Source organism: Lytechinus variegatus, chromosome 1 (assembly GCF_018143015.1).
Source record: "Lytechinus variegatus isolate NC3 chromosome 1, Lvar_3.0, whole genome shotgun sequence".
Taxonomy (NCBI): Eukaryota; Metazoa; Echinodermata; class Echinoidea; order Temnopleuroida; family Toxopneustidae; genus Lytechinus; species Lytechinus variegatus.
In genome coordinates this window covers 35249201-35268194 of record NC_054740.1, presented here as the reverse complement: position 1 = coordinate 35268194, position 18994 = coordinate 35249201, and the positions used below count along the sequence as shown (strand labels likewise).

At 35.7% G+C, this 18994-nt stretch overlaps 1 protein-coding gene across 3 annotated transcripts in view; it reads left to right on the top strand.

The window, feature by feature from the left end:
* The first annotated feature begins 9605 nt into the window (after positions 1-9605).
* LOC121412610 (oral-facial-digital syndrome 1 protein homolog) overlaps positions 9606-18994 on the top strand; it is a 46141-nt gene continuing 36752 nt past the window's right edge. The window contains exons 1-10 of one of the 3 annotated variants that reach the window (XM_041605392.1): positions 9606-9711; positions 11694-11813; positions 12534-12758; positions 13519-13587; positions 14611-14641; positions 14909-15013; positions 15971-16113; positions 16830-16919; positions 17305-17388; positions 18516-18622. In XM_041605392.1, coding sequence (XP_041461326.1) covers positions 11721-11813; positions 12534-12758; positions 13519-13587; positions 14611-14641; positions 14909-15013; positions 15971-16113; positions 16830-16919; positions 17305-17388; positions 18516-18622 — 947 coding nt within the window. In that variant the 5' untranslated portion in view covers positions 9606-9711; positions 11694-11720. Of the gene's footprint in view, positions 9712-11692; positions 11814-12533; positions 12759-13518; positions 13588-14610; positions 14642-14908; positions 15014-15970; positions 16114-16829; positions 16920-17304; positions 17389-18515; positions 18623-18994 lie in introns of all 3 variants that reach the window. The other 2 variants (XM_041605405.1, XM_041605398.1) reach the window with 2 other exon arrangements.

Below are 18994 nucleotides of genomic sequence, written 5' to 3'. Positions count from 1 at the left end.
GCAAATTCAAATAGCCGAAGAGATGTTTTCAAATTCGCAACGGTACCCTCCTTGCGAAGGTTTAGGAATTCAAAATCATTAATATGCGATCACTTATAGGATATGGACAGTGTTTTCGTTTTTATTTTATTTTTTTTTACTTCATTTGAATGATTATGGAAATGGGTTTTACTTCTTTATTTGATGTTTACCATTATACTGAAATGTATCATCCATCTGAAAAACCATCATCGGAACAACAACTCGTTTTTCCACTTTCATAACTATAGATCGTGGTCAATACCATCCCTTCCCCACAACGATATAATTTACAATTATGTGAAATAAAAAAAGAACAAGATGATGAAAAAAATACCTACCATTGACATAGGTCATCCACCCACTCACTGGCGGATCCAGGGGGGGGAGTGGCACACCCGGCTCGTGTCCCCCCCCCTTGAGAGCCACAATTTAAAAAAAATCGTGGACCGTCCCTTATTCTTTGGTTAAAAACCTTCGGTTTTGCTCGTCAAATTCCTAGGGAAAATGCCCCCTTTTTTGGAAATCCTTGATCCGCCCCTGCACCCACTCATTAATCACTAAAAGAATAACCGTTCACAACCATATCCTATATCCTATAAGTGTTACATGAATTACGTCTTTATCAAACATAATGGAATAAAATTATTCTAACTGAAAGATTAGAAAAAAGGTAGGGTAAAGTTTGGAGAAAAAAAATTGTCTAACGTTATAGAAGAAAAATGAACACAGAAACATGTTATCTGAATTTGGACGTGCAAATATGTGTGCCGATTAATGAAATTGAAAATGGTATTTTGGGTGAAATTAAACGATCAGTTCGTCGTTGCGAAATTAAATGACGACTTTGGGCCATTAATTTGAACGAAAAAATTGACAAAATATTTCGAATTTGAAAGTCCTTTCATTAATTTAAATGCAACCCTGATGAAATTGGACGGGAAAACCTATAATAATAAAATATTGGTCTGTTGGTCGGGGGAAATCCAACAAAGACTATGAAAGTTATCAGAATTTTTTTTAAAAGTCTATGATTTGTGAATATGACGCATAGAGATATGACGTCACAAATCTGATCAGGCTTCCCCAAATGTTACATATAGTATAAAATGCATAAATTTTGATTGAAAAAGAATCATGGTGATTTTTGTTTCGAGGCAGGTGTGAAATGATTTGTCTAATGATTTAAGGTACAATGAATGTCCTTTTTTTAAATGAGAAAATGACATTTTATCAATTTTTGTTCATGATACAATGTGGGAAAGATCCGGGATCATCATTCATAGTTTCGATATTTTATTAGCTATCATCTCAATTGAGTGTAACCAACGTTCAGCGGAAAAGAGAATATATTTTGGCCTATATATATAGTTCTCGATCACTTTCCTTTTTCTAGTACACAGCGTGTATCTCTGGCTTGAAAACAAAATGAATGAGTTGCAGAAATGATTACACATTTAATCAATTGTCAATGGTTTTTTTTTTTCAAGTCTTGGTGGACAAAATCTGGATGAATATAATTTTACATGATAAATTCAAAATAAATGGGGATATATGACCCTGCATGGGACGGGTATGCACTGATTTTGTTTTCTTTTGTAGGCGGAGCGTGCCTCTTCCCCTCGCTCTTCTGCCATGCACAGGCTCGAAACACTGGAGCTCAGTATACCATGTAAATGTCTAACTTTTAAAGGAACATATTTTTGAGGGTCAGGGAGCCCCAATAAATTGAGGACCTAATAAAACCTGAATACCAGGAGATTTATCTAGATCATGGCCATATTACGTCCGCAATTTTCACAAATTGATTTAACCATTTAAATATGCACAAAATGCTACAAAAAGCAAAATGGCCTAGCAAAATGGTAAATTGCCATATACTGCTAACTCGATTTTATTTCCAATTTGTCTAATATTTGTTCCAATGCCAACTTGTCTCTGGTCTACTTCCATTCAGTCTAACTTGCCACTGATTCCGTCCATCGACATTTCATCTAACAAATTGGTCCATTAACCAGATCCAGGATTTTCCAAAAAGGGGGGGGGGCACATTTTTCCGAGGAAATATTTGACAAGCAAAAAAAAAAGAAAAGAAAAAAGGTTTCCAACCAAAAATTAAGGCTTTACCATATTTTGTCCCTGAAAAAATTGACAAAAAAAGAAAAGAAAATGATCCATCGGCGGGTTTCAGGGGGGGGGGGCACGTACACCTATGTTTTTACTGCATTTTTACAATTTACATTACAAATTTTAATTTTGTTTGGGGCACGCGGGCCGGCTGTTCCCCACCCCCTGGATCCGGCAGTGGTCCACTTTGTCTAGCTCGATCATCGTTTCGTCTATGACCATTTCGTCTCATCCCAGTTGGGCTAATTAATATCCATTTCATTTTGCACACTTTAATTAGACCAAATAATGGACTAAATGGCTATTAGACCATCTGGTTAGACGGAATGGCATTAGACTAAATGAAAGTAGACCATATGTGGTAGGTGGACGAACTGATGGTAGACCAATGATAGTAGACGAGTTGGCAATAGTGGATTAAAAATAAACTTGCAAAATGACAAAGACAATGACAATTCTTGGTCGCTTCGCTCCCTCGCTTTCAATTTTTTTTGGGAAAAATTTTATGCGTGTGCCCGTGCCCCCCCCCCCCCCTCCCGTGAAGTTTAGTAAACCTCTACTATCATCTATTTTGCAAGAATTAAATAATCCCACCAATCACTAACACCCGTGCTAGTAACTAGCAATAGATTGTCAGGGAATGTTTGTGCCCATATATTTGGTCGACAATTTCTACCACCATTTCTGCTCCACAGGCGCAGGCGTACTGCGGCGCTGATATCCGAGCTGCCGATCCGAAGAGAGGGCAATTTTTCCAATAGGCCAGGCCAGTGGTTTAGGCTGCAGCTAGCGAGCCGCGCCGGCCAGCGACATACGGTACCGTTGGCTATATTATCAGCGCGGGGTATTCAATTTCAAAGACTGACGAGGTGGCGATGAAATATAAGCACTAGCATATGGTGGCCCTGAAGGGACATCGCATATAGACCAAATCGCGAATATTCACGACAAAATTGGCGACGAAATTCACGACATCGTGAATTTTGTCGCCAATTTCGTCGCGAATTTCGTCGTGAATTTGAAATTCACGACGAAATTGGCGACGAAATTCGCGACATCGTGAATTTCGTCGCCAATTTCGTCGCGAATTATTCACGACAAAATTCACGACGTCGTGAATTTCGTCGCCAATTTCGTCGTGAATTTGTTTTGCTTGCCTGGGCGGTATGCGGCCGGCGTATTTTTTTTTTACACCACTGCTCCGCCAAAATATTGAAAAACCCCACAGAAACGGCTCGCGCGAGAGTCTAACACGTTGACCACACACGTTTCGTCGTGCACACCTTGATTTCGTTCAATAGTCATACAAAACAAACCTTATGATTTCAAGCTTTTTAAAAGCGTTTAGTTTTTAGGGACCTTATCGCAGTTATGGCACCTCCAGACATTCAGATGCATGAAACAAAGAACTAGGGTTCTTTTTCGTCGACTAAAATTTTCACCTCTCTGATCTTCAGCACTCAACCTCTCTCTCTCCAGCATTCTCCGTTCTGTATTTGGACGACAGTGGTCTCTGCATTGCCCTCTTGCTTTTTGCCCATTTTATTTTGTTGTCATTAAATTAGGCACAATCACTTTGTCGATGAATTTGGTCTGCATTTATTGATAAGTACACCTTGATACTTTTCTCTAGTTAATTACAAAGCACATAGGGACTGCTTCTGCAGTGATATGCGCTCTATTAGTCATATTTTGATCATTACTTATTATAATCATTATCATTATTATTTTTATTTGGCAGATAAGATCTTCTCTCTACCTCTCTGTTAATTCTTTCTTTCTCAATTTTTTTAAAGGAAAGTCTACGCCAAAATAACTTTTTTTTTTCAACGGTGACAAGCAAAATCAGGTTGACAGAAAAGACAAAAAGTTTGGAATCTGACAACTAATAAGAATGTTATGAATTTTAATGAAATGAATATCACTAGGCGATTACCAACTTGCTGACATCATAGGTGCACGACTAACCATAGTTCATTAATCATTACTACAATCCGAAATTTTGATTTCCTCAAAACTTTTTCCAGGATATCTATATGATAGATATGCTTTTCATGTTTCCATTATTACAGACTTTATAGTTCTATTTAACAACCTTGTATATGAATTTATGATTCAATATTTATAATAATTGAGTGATTAAAGGTATAAAAATATATTTTGAGTTCATTATATTTTAAGAAGGCCTGCATAACAATAAATTTATGTAAGACATGATTCGAGTTCTGAAAAAATAATGCGATTGGTCAAATAATGATTTTTTGCAGTATAAATACATTTGTAAACAAGAAACGTGGTGAATCCATTACTTCATGAAATCGGCAATTTGTCATGTGATTTCCCCATATTTTCATGTGATTAAAATTTCATAAATTTAGTTGTCCAATGAACGTTTTAGTTTTGTTCATCTGATATGAGTCTGCTTGGGTAGACTCTTCTTTTATCCCCCACCCCTCTTGCTTAATTTTTTTGACAATATCATTTTTTTTCCAAATCAATCTCCTTGTATCTCTTAGCTCTCACCCTTTATTTCTATTCCTTCGCACTCCCCACCCCTATTCTTCTCTCTTTTCGGGCTCTTTTCATCTTTCTCAGATCACAGCTACTATTGAACCATATAGAGTTAGCTCCATGATTGAACTTTGTCCAACAGCTGCACTACGTACAAATTGCTGCAAATGTATACTCTGTACGTGATTCGCTGAATAGTATTTAAGGTTGGGGGTTGGGGGCCGGGTGCAAATTCGTCCGCCACAAAATTTGACAAGCATAAATAAAAAAAAATAAAAAGGTCTTCAACCACAAATATAGGATCTCGTATCACCAGAAAAAAATTGACAAGCAAAAAAACTGGGCTTCACTGAGCTCGTCAGGGGAGGGGGGGGGGCAGGGATACGTCCCTTGCATGGGCGGCGTCAGGGGGGGGGCAGACTGCCCCCTGACCCCCCCCCCCCGTAGGGACGCTAGTGAGGCCTATATACTAGTAGGAAAAATACTATAAAGTGCCCTCACACTTTCTTTCAGCAAATTCAATTCGCCACAACTTTAAATAGACAATATCTTTTTCATCATCTTCATTTTCAATACAAAATCGTTCAGTTACAAACTAAAATGGTTTTTAGAACCTTTTTTCCGTAATATCAACATAACCTTAATGTGGTAACGGGATGATTTCAGGTGGTTTTGGATAATTTATACACATCTCACCCCGGCATCTCACGCGGGAATTCCGAGAGCTTTGCTTTCATAGAGCGCACACATTAGACTTGCCCGCGAGTCGTTTCATTCGTATTTCTGGGGATTTTGGCGGAGCAGTGGTGTAAAAAAAAATACGCATGCGGCCGGGTTGAAACCAACTCGCCTGCTGCTAATTCGTCCACTCACAACAGGGTCTACATTCATTTAGTATAATGCAATTCTGTCCATTAACTTTTCGCCTAACAACCATGGTCCAATAACCATTTGGTCCAGTCATCACTTCGTCTTATCACCAGTTCGTCTTTGACCATTTCGTCTCATAACTATAGTTGGTCTAATATCAATTTTATTTTCCTTAATTTCGCCCAATTAACACTTACTTCAATTAGACCAAATGGCACGTGGAATAAATGGCAATTGGACCAACTTGGTTATTAGACGAAATGGCAGTTAGACCATGTGGACGTGGACGAACTGATGGTAGACCAAATGATGGCAGACGAGTTGGCATTAGACAATTGAAAGTATACCATTGAAACGACAGAACGATGTCCACTGCTATCCATATAGGCGGATCCTGGGGGGCCGAGGGGCCCGCCTCCCCCCCCCCCCCGGGGGGGGGGGGGGGGGGGCCGGAGCAATAAAACATGAAAAAGGGAAGGAATTAAGAAATAAAGAAAAAAAGAGGGAATTAAAAGAGAGGAGAAAAGAGCTAGAAGAGGACGACGAGTGAAAAAAATAAGATGAGGGGAAGACATGGAAATAAAAAGAATCTTTCATGTCACTCACTATCAAATTTTTGCTCGCGCTCGCATTGCCTATGTTCCAGGGGCGGATCCACAGCCTATTGTGTTTGTATAGGCCTCCATGCATTCGCATATTGTCATCATTTCACTTTTCCCTGGGTTAGCACATTGCATCCCCTACCCTATAATCTGTTCCTAATCCCTATAATCTGTTCCCATGGCTACCCCTCACCACCGTGTAGAGAGTTATATAATACCCTGGACCCTGCGTGGTTTCATATGTTCCTTGACCAGCAGCGAGAGCAGTCATGTACGTGTGTATAGCCTTCGCCATATAGGGGGGGTATCATTTTTCAGTCATATTTTCCCCGATCGGCCGCTCGAAGATGATCTTTGGTTTCTGTGAAGAGGGGGTCTTCTTAGCTTTATTCTTACAAATCAACATAAAAATATATCCTTATTTATATAATGTGAGCGCGATACGCGAGCTATTTTTTTTTGAAATCTTATGTATATTTTCCTAAAATTTTAACATTCTTTGCAATGTTTGTTTTCCTAAAAAAGATATGTGCATGCATATAAATAATTATTACGAACGCGAAGCGCGAGCAGAAATGAACTGGTGGAAATTGAAGGTAAATGTTAAAGACTGCATGCAGTTAGCACGAAGACGTTATATATTTTAAAAATCAAATAATGTGAGCGCGATGCGCGATCTGGATTTTTTTTACATTTTTACCTAAAAAAAGGAGAATTCTAAGGACTTTTTGTAACTTAAACAGAATAGGTATATAATAAACAATTGATGTGAACGCGAAGGGCGAGCTAAAAACTTTTGACATTTCTACATAAAGAATGGAAATTTTTAATCAATTTTTGTAATCGTAAGCAGGATAGCTATATAACTAAACAATCATATAGTGACATGAAAGATTCTTTTTATTTCCATGTCTTCCCTCATCTTATTTTATTCACTCGTCTCGATCTTTTCCTTTTCTCTTTTCCCTCTTTTTTTCGTTTTTTTTCCTTTTTTTGCTCCGCCAATGGGGGGGGGGCGGGCCCCTCGTCCCCCTGGATCCGCCTATGCATATGGATAGCAGTGGACATCGTTCTGTCTTTTAAATGGTTAATTTTCAAGTGGTCTAATGCCAAGCCAGTAATGCCAAGTGATAATTGGGCGAAATTAAGGAAAATAAAACTATATTAGACCAACTAGTTATGAGACGAAATGGTCAAAGACGAACTGGTGATGAGACGAAGTGATGACTGGACCATATGGTTATTGGACCATGGTTAGGCGAAAAGCATAGAGATATAATTTTTTTATACTTAATGGCGAAAAGTGACAGACTTAATTGCATTATACCATGGACGTCCATGATTATACTAAATGAATGTAGACCCTGTTGTGAGTGGACGAATTAGCAGCAGGCGAGTTGGTTTCAACCCGGCCGCATACCGCCCGCGCGTTTCCGTTTTACACCCTGGCGAAGGCATTTTCCGGAAAAGTAGCCAAAAAGCGACTAGTGAAGAGTCTACACACGTCGCTGGTTGCATGCAGCGTGCGACACAGGCGAGTCCACCACCGCAGAGTTCCTCGGCACTTCATGTACAGAGAGAGCGGCACAGGAGTGAAATCCGAACATGCTTTTGCAGTCGCGTTGTTTATATTTTTTTTCTAAAAATAAATTATTAACTAAATGAATAGAAAGACAGACAAAATAAAAATAAACAGATAATAATGGAAAGACAAATTGAAGTTTGATGGATTGATACACTTAGAAGCTGCCGAAAGATAGATATAGAAGACTGATAAACAGATAGAGACAAAATAGACAGATAGATAGATAGATAGAAATAGAGAGAGAGAGAGAGAGGTGGATAGATAGATAGAAAGAGAGAGAAGGATGGATAGATAGATAAATAGAGAGAGGGGGAGAGACAGAGAGGTCGATATATAGAGGGAGAGGGGGAGAGAGAGAGAAAGAGAGAGAGAGAAGGATAGATAGATAGATAGATAGAGAGAGATGTTGTAGATAGAAATATGGACGGACAAAGAGAAAGAGAGTAAAAAGACAGACAGATGCCTAGAGAAGGAGAGAGATAGAGAATTTGAGAGACAGATAGATAGAGGTTAGATAGATAAAGAATGAGAGAGACAGAGAAGATAGACAAATTAACAGATAGATAGATAGATATATAGATAGATAGAGAGAAATAGAGAAAGACAGACAGATGGATAGATAGAGATAGATAGATGAGAGATAGATAGATGTTAGATAGATAAAGAATGAGAGAGACAGAGAAGATGGACAAATTAACAGATAGATACATAGATATATAGATAGAGAGAAATAGAGAAAGACACAGATGGATAGATAGAGATAGATAGATAGATGAGAGATAGATAGATGTTAGATAGATAAAGAGGGAGAGAGACAAAGAATATTAACAAATTAACAGATAGATAAGTTTAAAAAATAGATATATATATATATAGATAGAGAGAATAAGAGAAAGACAGACAGATGGATAGATAGATAGAGAGAGAGAGAGAGAGAGAGATATTAAATAGATAATTAAAGAATGAGAGAAACAGAGAAGATTATTAACAAATTAACAGATAGATAGATACTCTAGTTAAAAAATAGATAAATAGAGAGAAATAGAGAAAGACAGACAGATGGATAAATAGGATAGATAGAAGGATACAGAGATAGATAGAGAATTTGAGAGATAGATAGATGTCAGATAGATCAAGAATGAGAGAGAAGAGCGACAAATTAACAGATAGATACTGTAGTTACATAGGTAGGTAGAGAGAGAGAAATAGAGAAAGACAGACAGATGGATGGATAGATAGAGATAGAGAATTTGAGATAGATAGATGTTAGATAAAGAATGAGAGAGACAGAGAAGATTATTAGATAGATAGATAGATACTGCAGTTACATAGATAGATAGAGATAGAATTTGAGAGATAGATATATAGACAGATAGAGAGAAAGACAGACATCAGCAAATCGGCAAGGCAAATGATCAAGGCAAACATTCGTATTGAACCTGGAAAGTATAAGCTCAGCTGCATTTCTGCGGATAACTTCGGTGCGGACTTTGGATCGCGCGCCCAGCTGATAATGTAAACAAACGTAGACGTAGACTCTTCACTAGTCGCTTTTTGGCTACTTTTCCGGAAAATGCCTTCGCCAGGGTGTAAAACGGAAACGCGCATACCGCCCAGGCAAGCAAAACAAATTCACGACGAAATTGGCGACGAAATTCACGACGTCGTGAATTTCGTCGTGAATAATTCGCGACGAAATTGGCGACGAAATTCACGATGTCGCGAATTTCGTCGCCAATTTCGTCGTGAATTTCAAATTCACGACGAAATTCGCGACGAAATTGGCGACGAAATTCACGATGTCGTGAATTTCGTCGCCAATTTCGTCGTGAATATCCGCGATTTGGTCTTTATGCGATGTCCCTTCAGGGCCACCATACTAGCAGGCTTGAAAGGATCGGAGAAGACAGTGGAAAAGGCTGGAACATTTAAATCTGTTCAACTTTTTGACCCCAAAGTTAGCTAGCCGAGACAGATCAAAATTTGTGCAATTCTATTGTAAGTTGGCGAATGTCAATGTGTGCCCGGAGTGTGGACTCGACTGTTCACACATTTTCAATTTCAGCTCAGGTGCCGGTGTAATGTTGGAAAACTTGGAATGGATGGGGTCGGGTGTCGACGTCCGGACACTTCTTAAATGTCTGAAGTCTTCTTTTTTGTCTTTGAATTTTACACTGCAATATGAATTCAATAGTTGCAATAATCTTCTATTTTGTTATCTATAATATTTCCTAACATTTTGTACTAAAATTTGATGAAACTTCGCTTGTGAATTTTTCCAAATGACTTTATCAAATTATAAAATTTATCGTCCGAACACACTGCCACTGGGTATAAATTAAAATTCAATAATTTGTTATCCGATTTTGATGAAATTTTCAGCATTTTTCCCTGTGAATTTTACTTTATTTATTTAGATATAAATATTTTTAGCCCGAATCATCCCTTCCAAGTTATTTTATTACTTTTGGCTCCCATATTAATACACACAGGGAATTTGATGAGATCAGAAAGAAAGGCTGCGATTTTTTTTCTCCATCATTTTGTCTTGACCCAGATTTTTTAATATCTGTCTACGTAATGCAGCCAGGTGCATTCAGTGTGAAGTTTATGGTCATTGCAGGTCTTTAATTATTGCACAGAATTGCTTATGCAAAGACAAGGGGTACTACACAGACTTTATTTTGGGCATCTACCGGTAATCATGAAGGAGGGCCCCATGACTGCACACCAACACACGATTCTGGGTTTTGATGAGAAAAGCTGCATTTTGATGCCGTCACATGAAACGCCTGAAAAAATTTTCTATTTAAGTTAAGATTTAACATGAATTTGTTTTTATATTTTACAAAAATTTTCAGTTGATATTGTTGCAATAATATGAGTAAGTGTGCCAAAAATCTCATAAGAATTTGAAGGAAATTTTCTTTGAAAACCTCTGCCAAGAAGTGCCAATCATTTTCAGATTGAACAAGAAAATTGTGCCCCATGTCTGCGCACCAACACACAATTCAGAGTTTTGATGAGAAAAGCTGCATTTTGATGCCATCACATGAAACGCCTGAAATTCATTATTTTTCCACCATTTTGAGTCAGATTATTAAATGAATTATCTGTATGTATTTCAGGTGTAAAGTTTGTAGTCATTTTGTATCTTCTTTTATTAGAAAAGAATGTGCGCAGACAACGGGCAGTTTGTATTAAGGGCATTCTACTAGTATTTCAAGGTTGCCAGAAAAAAAAATTGAACTTATTCTCTTGAAAAAATTGGCCACTCATTTTGAGATTGAAAAAAAATAATGGTGCCCTATGGGGATTTCAATTGGTCTATTGCTAATTCATCCTATTTCCAACTCATCTACTCTCATTTGGTCTACCATCAGTTTGTCCACTATCCACATGTTCTAAATGCCATTTCGTCCACTCACCGTTTCGTCTAATAACCAGTTGGTCCAATAGCCATTAGTCCATTTACCATTTGGTCTATTTGAACTAAGTGTTATTTGGGCAAAATGAATTAATATTGGACCAACTGATTATGAGACGTAATAGTCAAAGAAAAACTGGTGATTAGATAAAGTGATTATTGGACCAAAATGGTTGTAAGACAAAATTTTGATGGATGGAATGGCAGACTAAATGAAGGTAGACCATGTGGTGAGTGGAGGAGATTCTGAATTGGCAATTTAACCCCTATGGCTATATCTTATGACATGTCTTTGCACCAATTGACTTTACATATGATTCAGACATTTGTATGAGAAAGGTTGGATTTTGAAACTGTTAATATGATTGATATGCCTGAAACTCTGTACTATTTCACCGTTTTTGTGGACAAATGCAAGCACTCGTATATATGACTGTTATGTTTCATCTTAGTTTGAGAATTTTGTGAATCAGCTGCTTACAAAGTGCAGTGTTCCAAACAGCACTACTGATTGATACTTTATGTTTTTATTCATAATTGTCCTGATACACAGACAGAATATTGCTGAAGAATTTGAGTCATGGATTCTGATACACAACCAATGTCAGCAGGGGAATTGAAAACAAGGCTCTACCATACATTCAGAGAAAGGGGTCTTGTTGAATCACTTAAGGTATTTTCTTTCATTTTATGGCTATCCCTCCAGCTTCAATGTTTTAAACCTCGTTGAATTTTTTACTAGGTCAACAACTAGTAAAGTTTGAAAATAAACTAAACATTAATATCACAAGTCACAAATACAGTTTCGTGATGATGTTAATGTGTTGAATTATGGAATATACAGACATGTTAACACGTTGACTGCTGAAAGCACCCTGCCCAAATCCTAGATGTGAGTTAATAATGGAAGTTAACAAAGTTGAAATGCAATCATGTATAAAAACATGCTTCAGGGATTATATGTATATGTACAAGTAGGTACGACAGTGCTTTTCCATTTAATGGTTTAATCAAAACAAAAAATCTGATATGTTTTTTTTTTTTTTCAAGAGAAAATTCAATGAATTTACCTTTGCTAATCTGAACCTATGTTTTTGCTGTGTGCATTTTCTATGACAAAACGGAATTTCCATTTTGGAATAAGTTTTCAGTAATGAAAAAAAAGAAGATTTTTTGAAACAGGATATCACTGTCCCTATGCAATGACATGCTTTCTTAAATTCCTTGAATACCATTATCATTTTTTTTCATTGAGCATTTAATGAGAGAAATATGTGGATGATAATAGATCATCCATTGACCCTTTTTTGATCTCTGAGGACCACTTTTCTCATTCTTGAGCATGTAACTAACTTGTGTATTTATTCCATTTTGTATTCTTCAATAAAAATAGTCCCAGCTACGAACCAAGTTAGTGACAGAACTTCGCCAGAGTGCTGGTTTACAGCATGTCAAGTTTGCATCAAGCCCATCATCAGTGGTAACGGCTTCCCTGGATGGTTCCTCATCACTCATGCTTAGAGCTGCCAACTCCCTGGTCGTCGACCACCTGAGACGATGTGGCTATGATTACTCTGTCGCTGTCTTTATGCCAGAAAGTGGTGCTACAGATGACAAGGTGTGTTTTATGACTGTATATAAAGCTTTTAGGATTTTCCCATTTTATTCTTATTAGTTCTTTCCAAATTTATCCACGACTAAAATTTGTATTCATTTTCAGTTGCTTTCTGCTTTCAAATGCAAATTTGCCCAAAACATATCTCATCAATTGATATTTGATTAATACTTGCTGAAGTGTGAATAATGTAAATTTCAGGTGTGAACTGTTTCAATACAAGTTATATTTCAAGGCAATTATAAGTATTTAATTTCCAGTAGTTTGACAATTTAAATCTAAGTTGCAGTCCTTGACCCTGATTGTGATGCTTCTTGAGGCATTTCTTTTAGATAGGCTTCATTGTATAGCAGAAAGCTGTAATTTTCAATTGAATGAAAGTTAAACTGCAGTGGTGAAATATACCACAAATTTCAACTTATGTCTTAATATACAAATGAAATTTGGCAAATTTTATCTACTTCCAAATTCTCAACTGCACACTTCAGTTTTCTTCAAGGAAATGACTCATCTGATCTTCGCCGGAAGTGACTTAGTGGCGAAGAATTGTGTCATAAACTCTAGGAAGTTTGTATCGGCCCTGTCACGATTCAGCGAAGGTTGGCTTTAATTTTCTTTCATTTGAATTTGTCTGGAATATTTTTCAGAATCTTCTTTACACAGTATATTTTCTTTAATTGAGATCTGTCTAGAATACTCTTCCAAATCTTAATTAGATTTTTACAATTTGTTTTTTATCTCCTTTCTCATGCTTTCCATAAAGATGTTCACATTACCAGATTTATTAGATCTTCTGAGGATTGCCCCAAGCTCTCGATTATATAAGAAGTTGGTAAGAATGGCTTGACTATTCTTTTTTATTCTCAATGTTTTTTTAAACATGCATATGTCTTTTTTGTGGCTGCAATATAATGTTTCAAAATTTCATAACATTTCCTCTGAAAAGAAAATAATTACCTTTTCATAATTTACATTTTGATTGTGCGGCATAATCTTGAATGTGCGTCAGTCAAAACTGGACACTACTCATTTAGATCATTTCATGCTAAATCATGTACATAGCTCTCATTATTTGTAATAGTTTTGATGATATCTGTTTGTTAGTTTAATTGAAAGTTGAATGTATTTTGTGTCAGTGATTAACACTCTGGTGAGCATTTAAAATCTGATAGTAGGTTTAATTGTGGGCATTAAGCATGAAAAACTACATACCCTACAATGAAATACCTGTATTAAAAGCGTGTTTGATGAGGCAATGAATTATTATTTTGAGTTTTTGAAGAACAAATTTCATAAGATAGAGTGGGTGGAATGAGAATCTAGTACACCTTTTAGTAAATCATTGGTTCGCTTTTAGTCATACAATTTTGAATTACTGAAATGTTCAGGCCAAAATAGTCTTCACTTGTTTAGTGCTGCCCTAGAGTTTAAGAAACACTGGACTCTGACCACAGAATCACTGAAATTCATCAGCATTAAATACACAAAGTCTACCTGCACTCTGTTGTTAGCGTGCTTTGGTGAAGGGTCTGAGCTCTTGAAAAATTATAATTATATGTGTACAATTGTCTGATGTGGTTATGTTTAGATATCTTGACACTTCGCTCCCTTTGGAGAATTTGTGATAGCAGGGCTGATCGCTTTGAATTTCTGAAAGCAAGTCTTACTGCTTGATGAAGACCAGTTTATCACAGAACATGGGCAGACCAGAAGTGTAAGAATTGCTGAAACCAACAGTGTAAGAGAATAACCTTCTCCATTTGAAATGATTTACTTTACCCTATTTTTTAAATTTCCTTCATTATTATTTTTTTCAATACAATAAATTACCTCTTTTGTTTCTTTCTTTTTGTAGGCAGCTGAACTACCAAGTTATGATTCAAAAGGTAAGATTTTATTATGATAAGAATTAGGTAGGATATAAAACTTGAATAACAATCCTGTTAAAGAATATTTGTAGTGTGTTTCAGCTCCTTTTATTGTTTTTCATTCTGTTTCATTCATTTATATGTCTAGGGGGTGTATGTTTGTTGTGATTTTTGTTTTCTTTCAACATTCCAATATAAAGGACCAATATTTTCATGTTAAAATATGTACTTCGGTGTGATATATTATTAATTAATTGTATTTTGTGTATGTTTTTCAATTTACAGGATTTCTTTGGCAATTATTGACAGAGCTCAGTGCTAGTCAAGCAAGAAAACAGGAGCATGTAGGCATACAGGTTGATACACACCCAATACACCAGTCTTCCCTAGGCAAGTCTTTTATTGTACAGAAGAGTATTTTTTAAGAGAGTGACAAATACAGACCTGTTAAATGTCCTGAGAGGTTTCTATAGTGAAGAAATTTTTGTGATCAAAAAGCTGAAATCTCTGTTTTGATTGGTAGATGCTTTGCAGATGAAAATATAAGACAAAGGATGGATGCTGTATGGTATTTGCGAAGACAAGACAGTCCAGAGAGAAATCAACTGATCGATTATTTTATTATTTTTACTGAATTAATCTTCAAACTGAAATATCTGGCTAGAAGTTTTTGTTTCCTACATTCAAAGTTTTATTATTGTTTAATTGGATAAAAAAAGGAAAAACATAATTTTCCCCATATATTTTTTCTCAAACTTGAATGAAAATTTGTTTACATTCAAATAAAGAAACATATTAATCCATCTTGTGATTGTGCGCTTAAAGGGGAAGTTCACCCCTACAAAAAGTTTATTGTAAAAATATCAGAAAAGATAATAAAAAATATTGCCGAAGGTTTGATAAAAATTCATCAAATAATTAAAAAGTTATTAGAATTTCAATTATTTGATTTGTGACGTCATATGCGAGCAGCATTCCTACATAGCGAATGGTAAAAAATCAATGAAATGTCATTTTCTCAGAAAATTGAAAATGGTTTTCACTGTAACTTTTGTATATCAATAGACAAATCATTTCATACCCGATTATGAAAAGAAAACAAAATTAAGTCATCAGGAACCATACAAAATTTGAAATTCATACATTTTATATTACATAACACATGGGGCAGCTGCTCGTTTATGACATCACAAAATCCAAAACTTTGAACTCTAATAACTTTCTTACTCTTCAACGGATTTTCCTCAAACCTTCACCATTATTTTTTACTATTTTTATTTTCACAACAAAGTTTTCTTCAGGGTGAACTTCCCCTTTAATAAAATTCCTCTGTTTGCTTACCATCAGAGAGAAAATTGCAGAGCGTTGATGATGTTTACAATCAGAGATCAGAAGAGGATGAAATTATAAACAGACATGCCATCCAAGAGAAGCTACTCAAACTCAAACGTGAGATGGAGATCAGATCTAGGGAAGAAATTAATCGTGAGGTACAGATCACTGTTACTACCTTATGCAGTTTATGAATCAACCTTTTCTCTTCAATACGATGTTGACACATTTCTGGCTTGCATCCAGTAAATAAGATTTAATGTTTGATCTTAAAATAAGTTAGAGAAAGTTATTGTTTTCAAAACAGTAATAATGTTTTATGAAAGGAGCATTAATTCTTTCTTTTTTATTAAAACTCATATCCAATATTAGCAGAAAAATAAATATTGATCTGAAACTCTTTAAATGTATTGTCACATTCTAGTCTCAATAGTTTGATGATTCAATTTCTCTTGTTGATATTGTTCATTATTTTATCTTTGCCTCTTTTTTAAACAAAACTTCTTTGCTCAATTATATATATGTGCATGTATATGGCAAAGTTCTCTTTTTTTTTTTTGGGGGGGGGGGGTTCATGTGTAGATTAGTAATGGGTTATAGATCATTTTCAGTTACATGAAGGTATTGATTATCCTAATTGTGGAGAAGTCGATCAATAAAATAAAACAAAAATGTGAATGTGTTATTTTTAGAGTCTCAAATTATGGAGTATTACTGAAAAATGTTCTTGAAAAGTTCACAGAATCTCTTTTTAATACAATGTTTGATATCATATGCCTTTATTTACTTTATGGTTACCACAAGAATTCTTGAAGATACATTTGTTTGAAGAGGAGAATTTTTCAAGGTTACTCTGCTTCTTATCATCTTTCAGATCTCAAGGTTCAAAGAAAGTGCATTGAAACGTGTTGAATTGGAGGAAAGAGAGAAAGCTCGTAAAGAAATAGCAAGTGCTAGAAGAGAGGTGAGCAACTTCATAAATCTTCTTGTTAATGCTTGTTTCATCATTGATTCAGTAATGCCTTTTCTTTTCATCTTACTATACTTCCTTTTTGTTAGCGCAGAAATTTAGGTTACACAACTTGAGTAAAATTTACAGTTTCGCTTGAAGTTTTGTAAGTTAATAACATGTAGTTTTAGCCTACAGGTTTTGACGGAATTGTAGTTTCAAAATATGATTCATTGTTCTATTACCACAAGTCTGTCGGTGCAGGTTGAAACTACTTGACCTTAAGTTTTGAAACAAGTATTCAACCAAAGTTTTTATTTATTCTTTCTTCATGACAGCATCATATATGAAAGAATAATTCAAAAAAAACTTTAAATCGGTTATTTCATTTTCCGTATAGATTGAGAATACCTACCAAGCAAAGTCAGATGCACTTAGGGAAAGAGAACAATCTACGATGGAAAGGATACAAAAACATCAAGAGGTATGTGATAGTTATTATCTTATTCTTTTTATTAAGCCCAAATACATTCCTGACAACAAAATATATATTTTTTTTCAAACATTGCTGTTTTCTGCATGCACTAATTGCAAAGAAAACTTTGGCCATTTGATATTATAGAAATATGTTGAGATTGCACTTGTCATTGGGTTTGAAGAGAGAAAAAAATTGTAAATTTTTAACCTCCAAGAGAGGTGTACAAATTTGCCCCTGTATAGAGCATATCCAGGATCAGATAGAAATAATCCTATGTACCTCTGACGTGCACCTCTGTCTGTAGTTATCAGCTGTTCTTTATTTGCAATATACTATTTTCTTACAATTTTTTTTTTTGGGGGGGGGGGCTGGTCATGAATAGGATTGAAATTTGAATCATATTTCCCCTAATCCCCTTTTAATTTTTTCTTTTATGGACAAGATTTATGTTTGATTGAAATGTCCTTTTCCATTTTTTTGTATAGCCTGAACGAAGTTCCGCAGAGACCTAGTAATCACTTTTCCTGTTGGTCTGTTAGTGCATGTGCTAGTAGTTTCTTGGTCTGTTTGAAAGTGTTAAAGGTCTTGTTCAACTTGCTCTCATTTCCTTTTTTTTTGCATCAATTATGTTCATACTTTGGTAATACGACATGTGCCCTTATGAGAATGATGGGGTCAAATGCCATTTTAGGATCAAAAGGTCAAGTTTTTACTCAAATTGATCTCATTTCTGTATTTCTACAGTTTACATGTTTACACTTAGTACAAATGATACTTGGGTAATGTCTAGTGTGTGTTAATGAGGATCTAGGGGTCAAAATGTCAAATGAGATGAGGTCATGTCCATGCTTTTTTCAAGTTTTTGTTCAGTTTGCTCTCATTTCTTTATATCTGCATCAATTGGTACAAATGATCTTTGGGTATTACCACACATGTGTTCTTGAGGATGACAAGGTTAAAGGTCATCTAAGGGTCAGAAGATCATATTGCATATTTTATCGTTTGCAAAATCAGGCAAGACTCGTGGTTGAACCACCTTGTTAAAATTTAGTTTAGATTAAAATATGTTCAGATGTGATGCACAGATATCATGTTTATTTACTTTATGTCAAATGATTTGATTTCATGTACAGTTAGTTGAGAAGGAAACATATGCCCAGAGACAGAGCCTTCTTGAAGAGCTTAGGGCTATTAAACAACGAGAGGCGGATCTCAGAAGAGAAGCAGAGATTAACAGAAGGTAAGGACAACTAATTTAAATGAGACCCTTTTTATTTTGTTCCTGTGGCAACCAAATGCATACTAAGCATTAGTTTGAATCTGTCATGAACTACTTGGGTGTTAAATGAAAAGGGAAAGGATTTTTGTTTTGAATTTTCTATTGCTATCTGAGAAGCAGCTTGGTAAGGAATATTCCCCAGGAAGTGGAAGATGTCCACTGCAAAGTGTGATTTTGTAATTGTATATTTTGGTCAGAGTAAAAGTTCTAATTCACCTTCAAGCACTTGTGAAAAACCCTGTATAATCATTAGCTGTTATTTTTATATATTTTCAATGTTGATAAAAAGAGTGGATTTCCATGGAGGGGCACCGACTCTGTTTTTTTGATAGG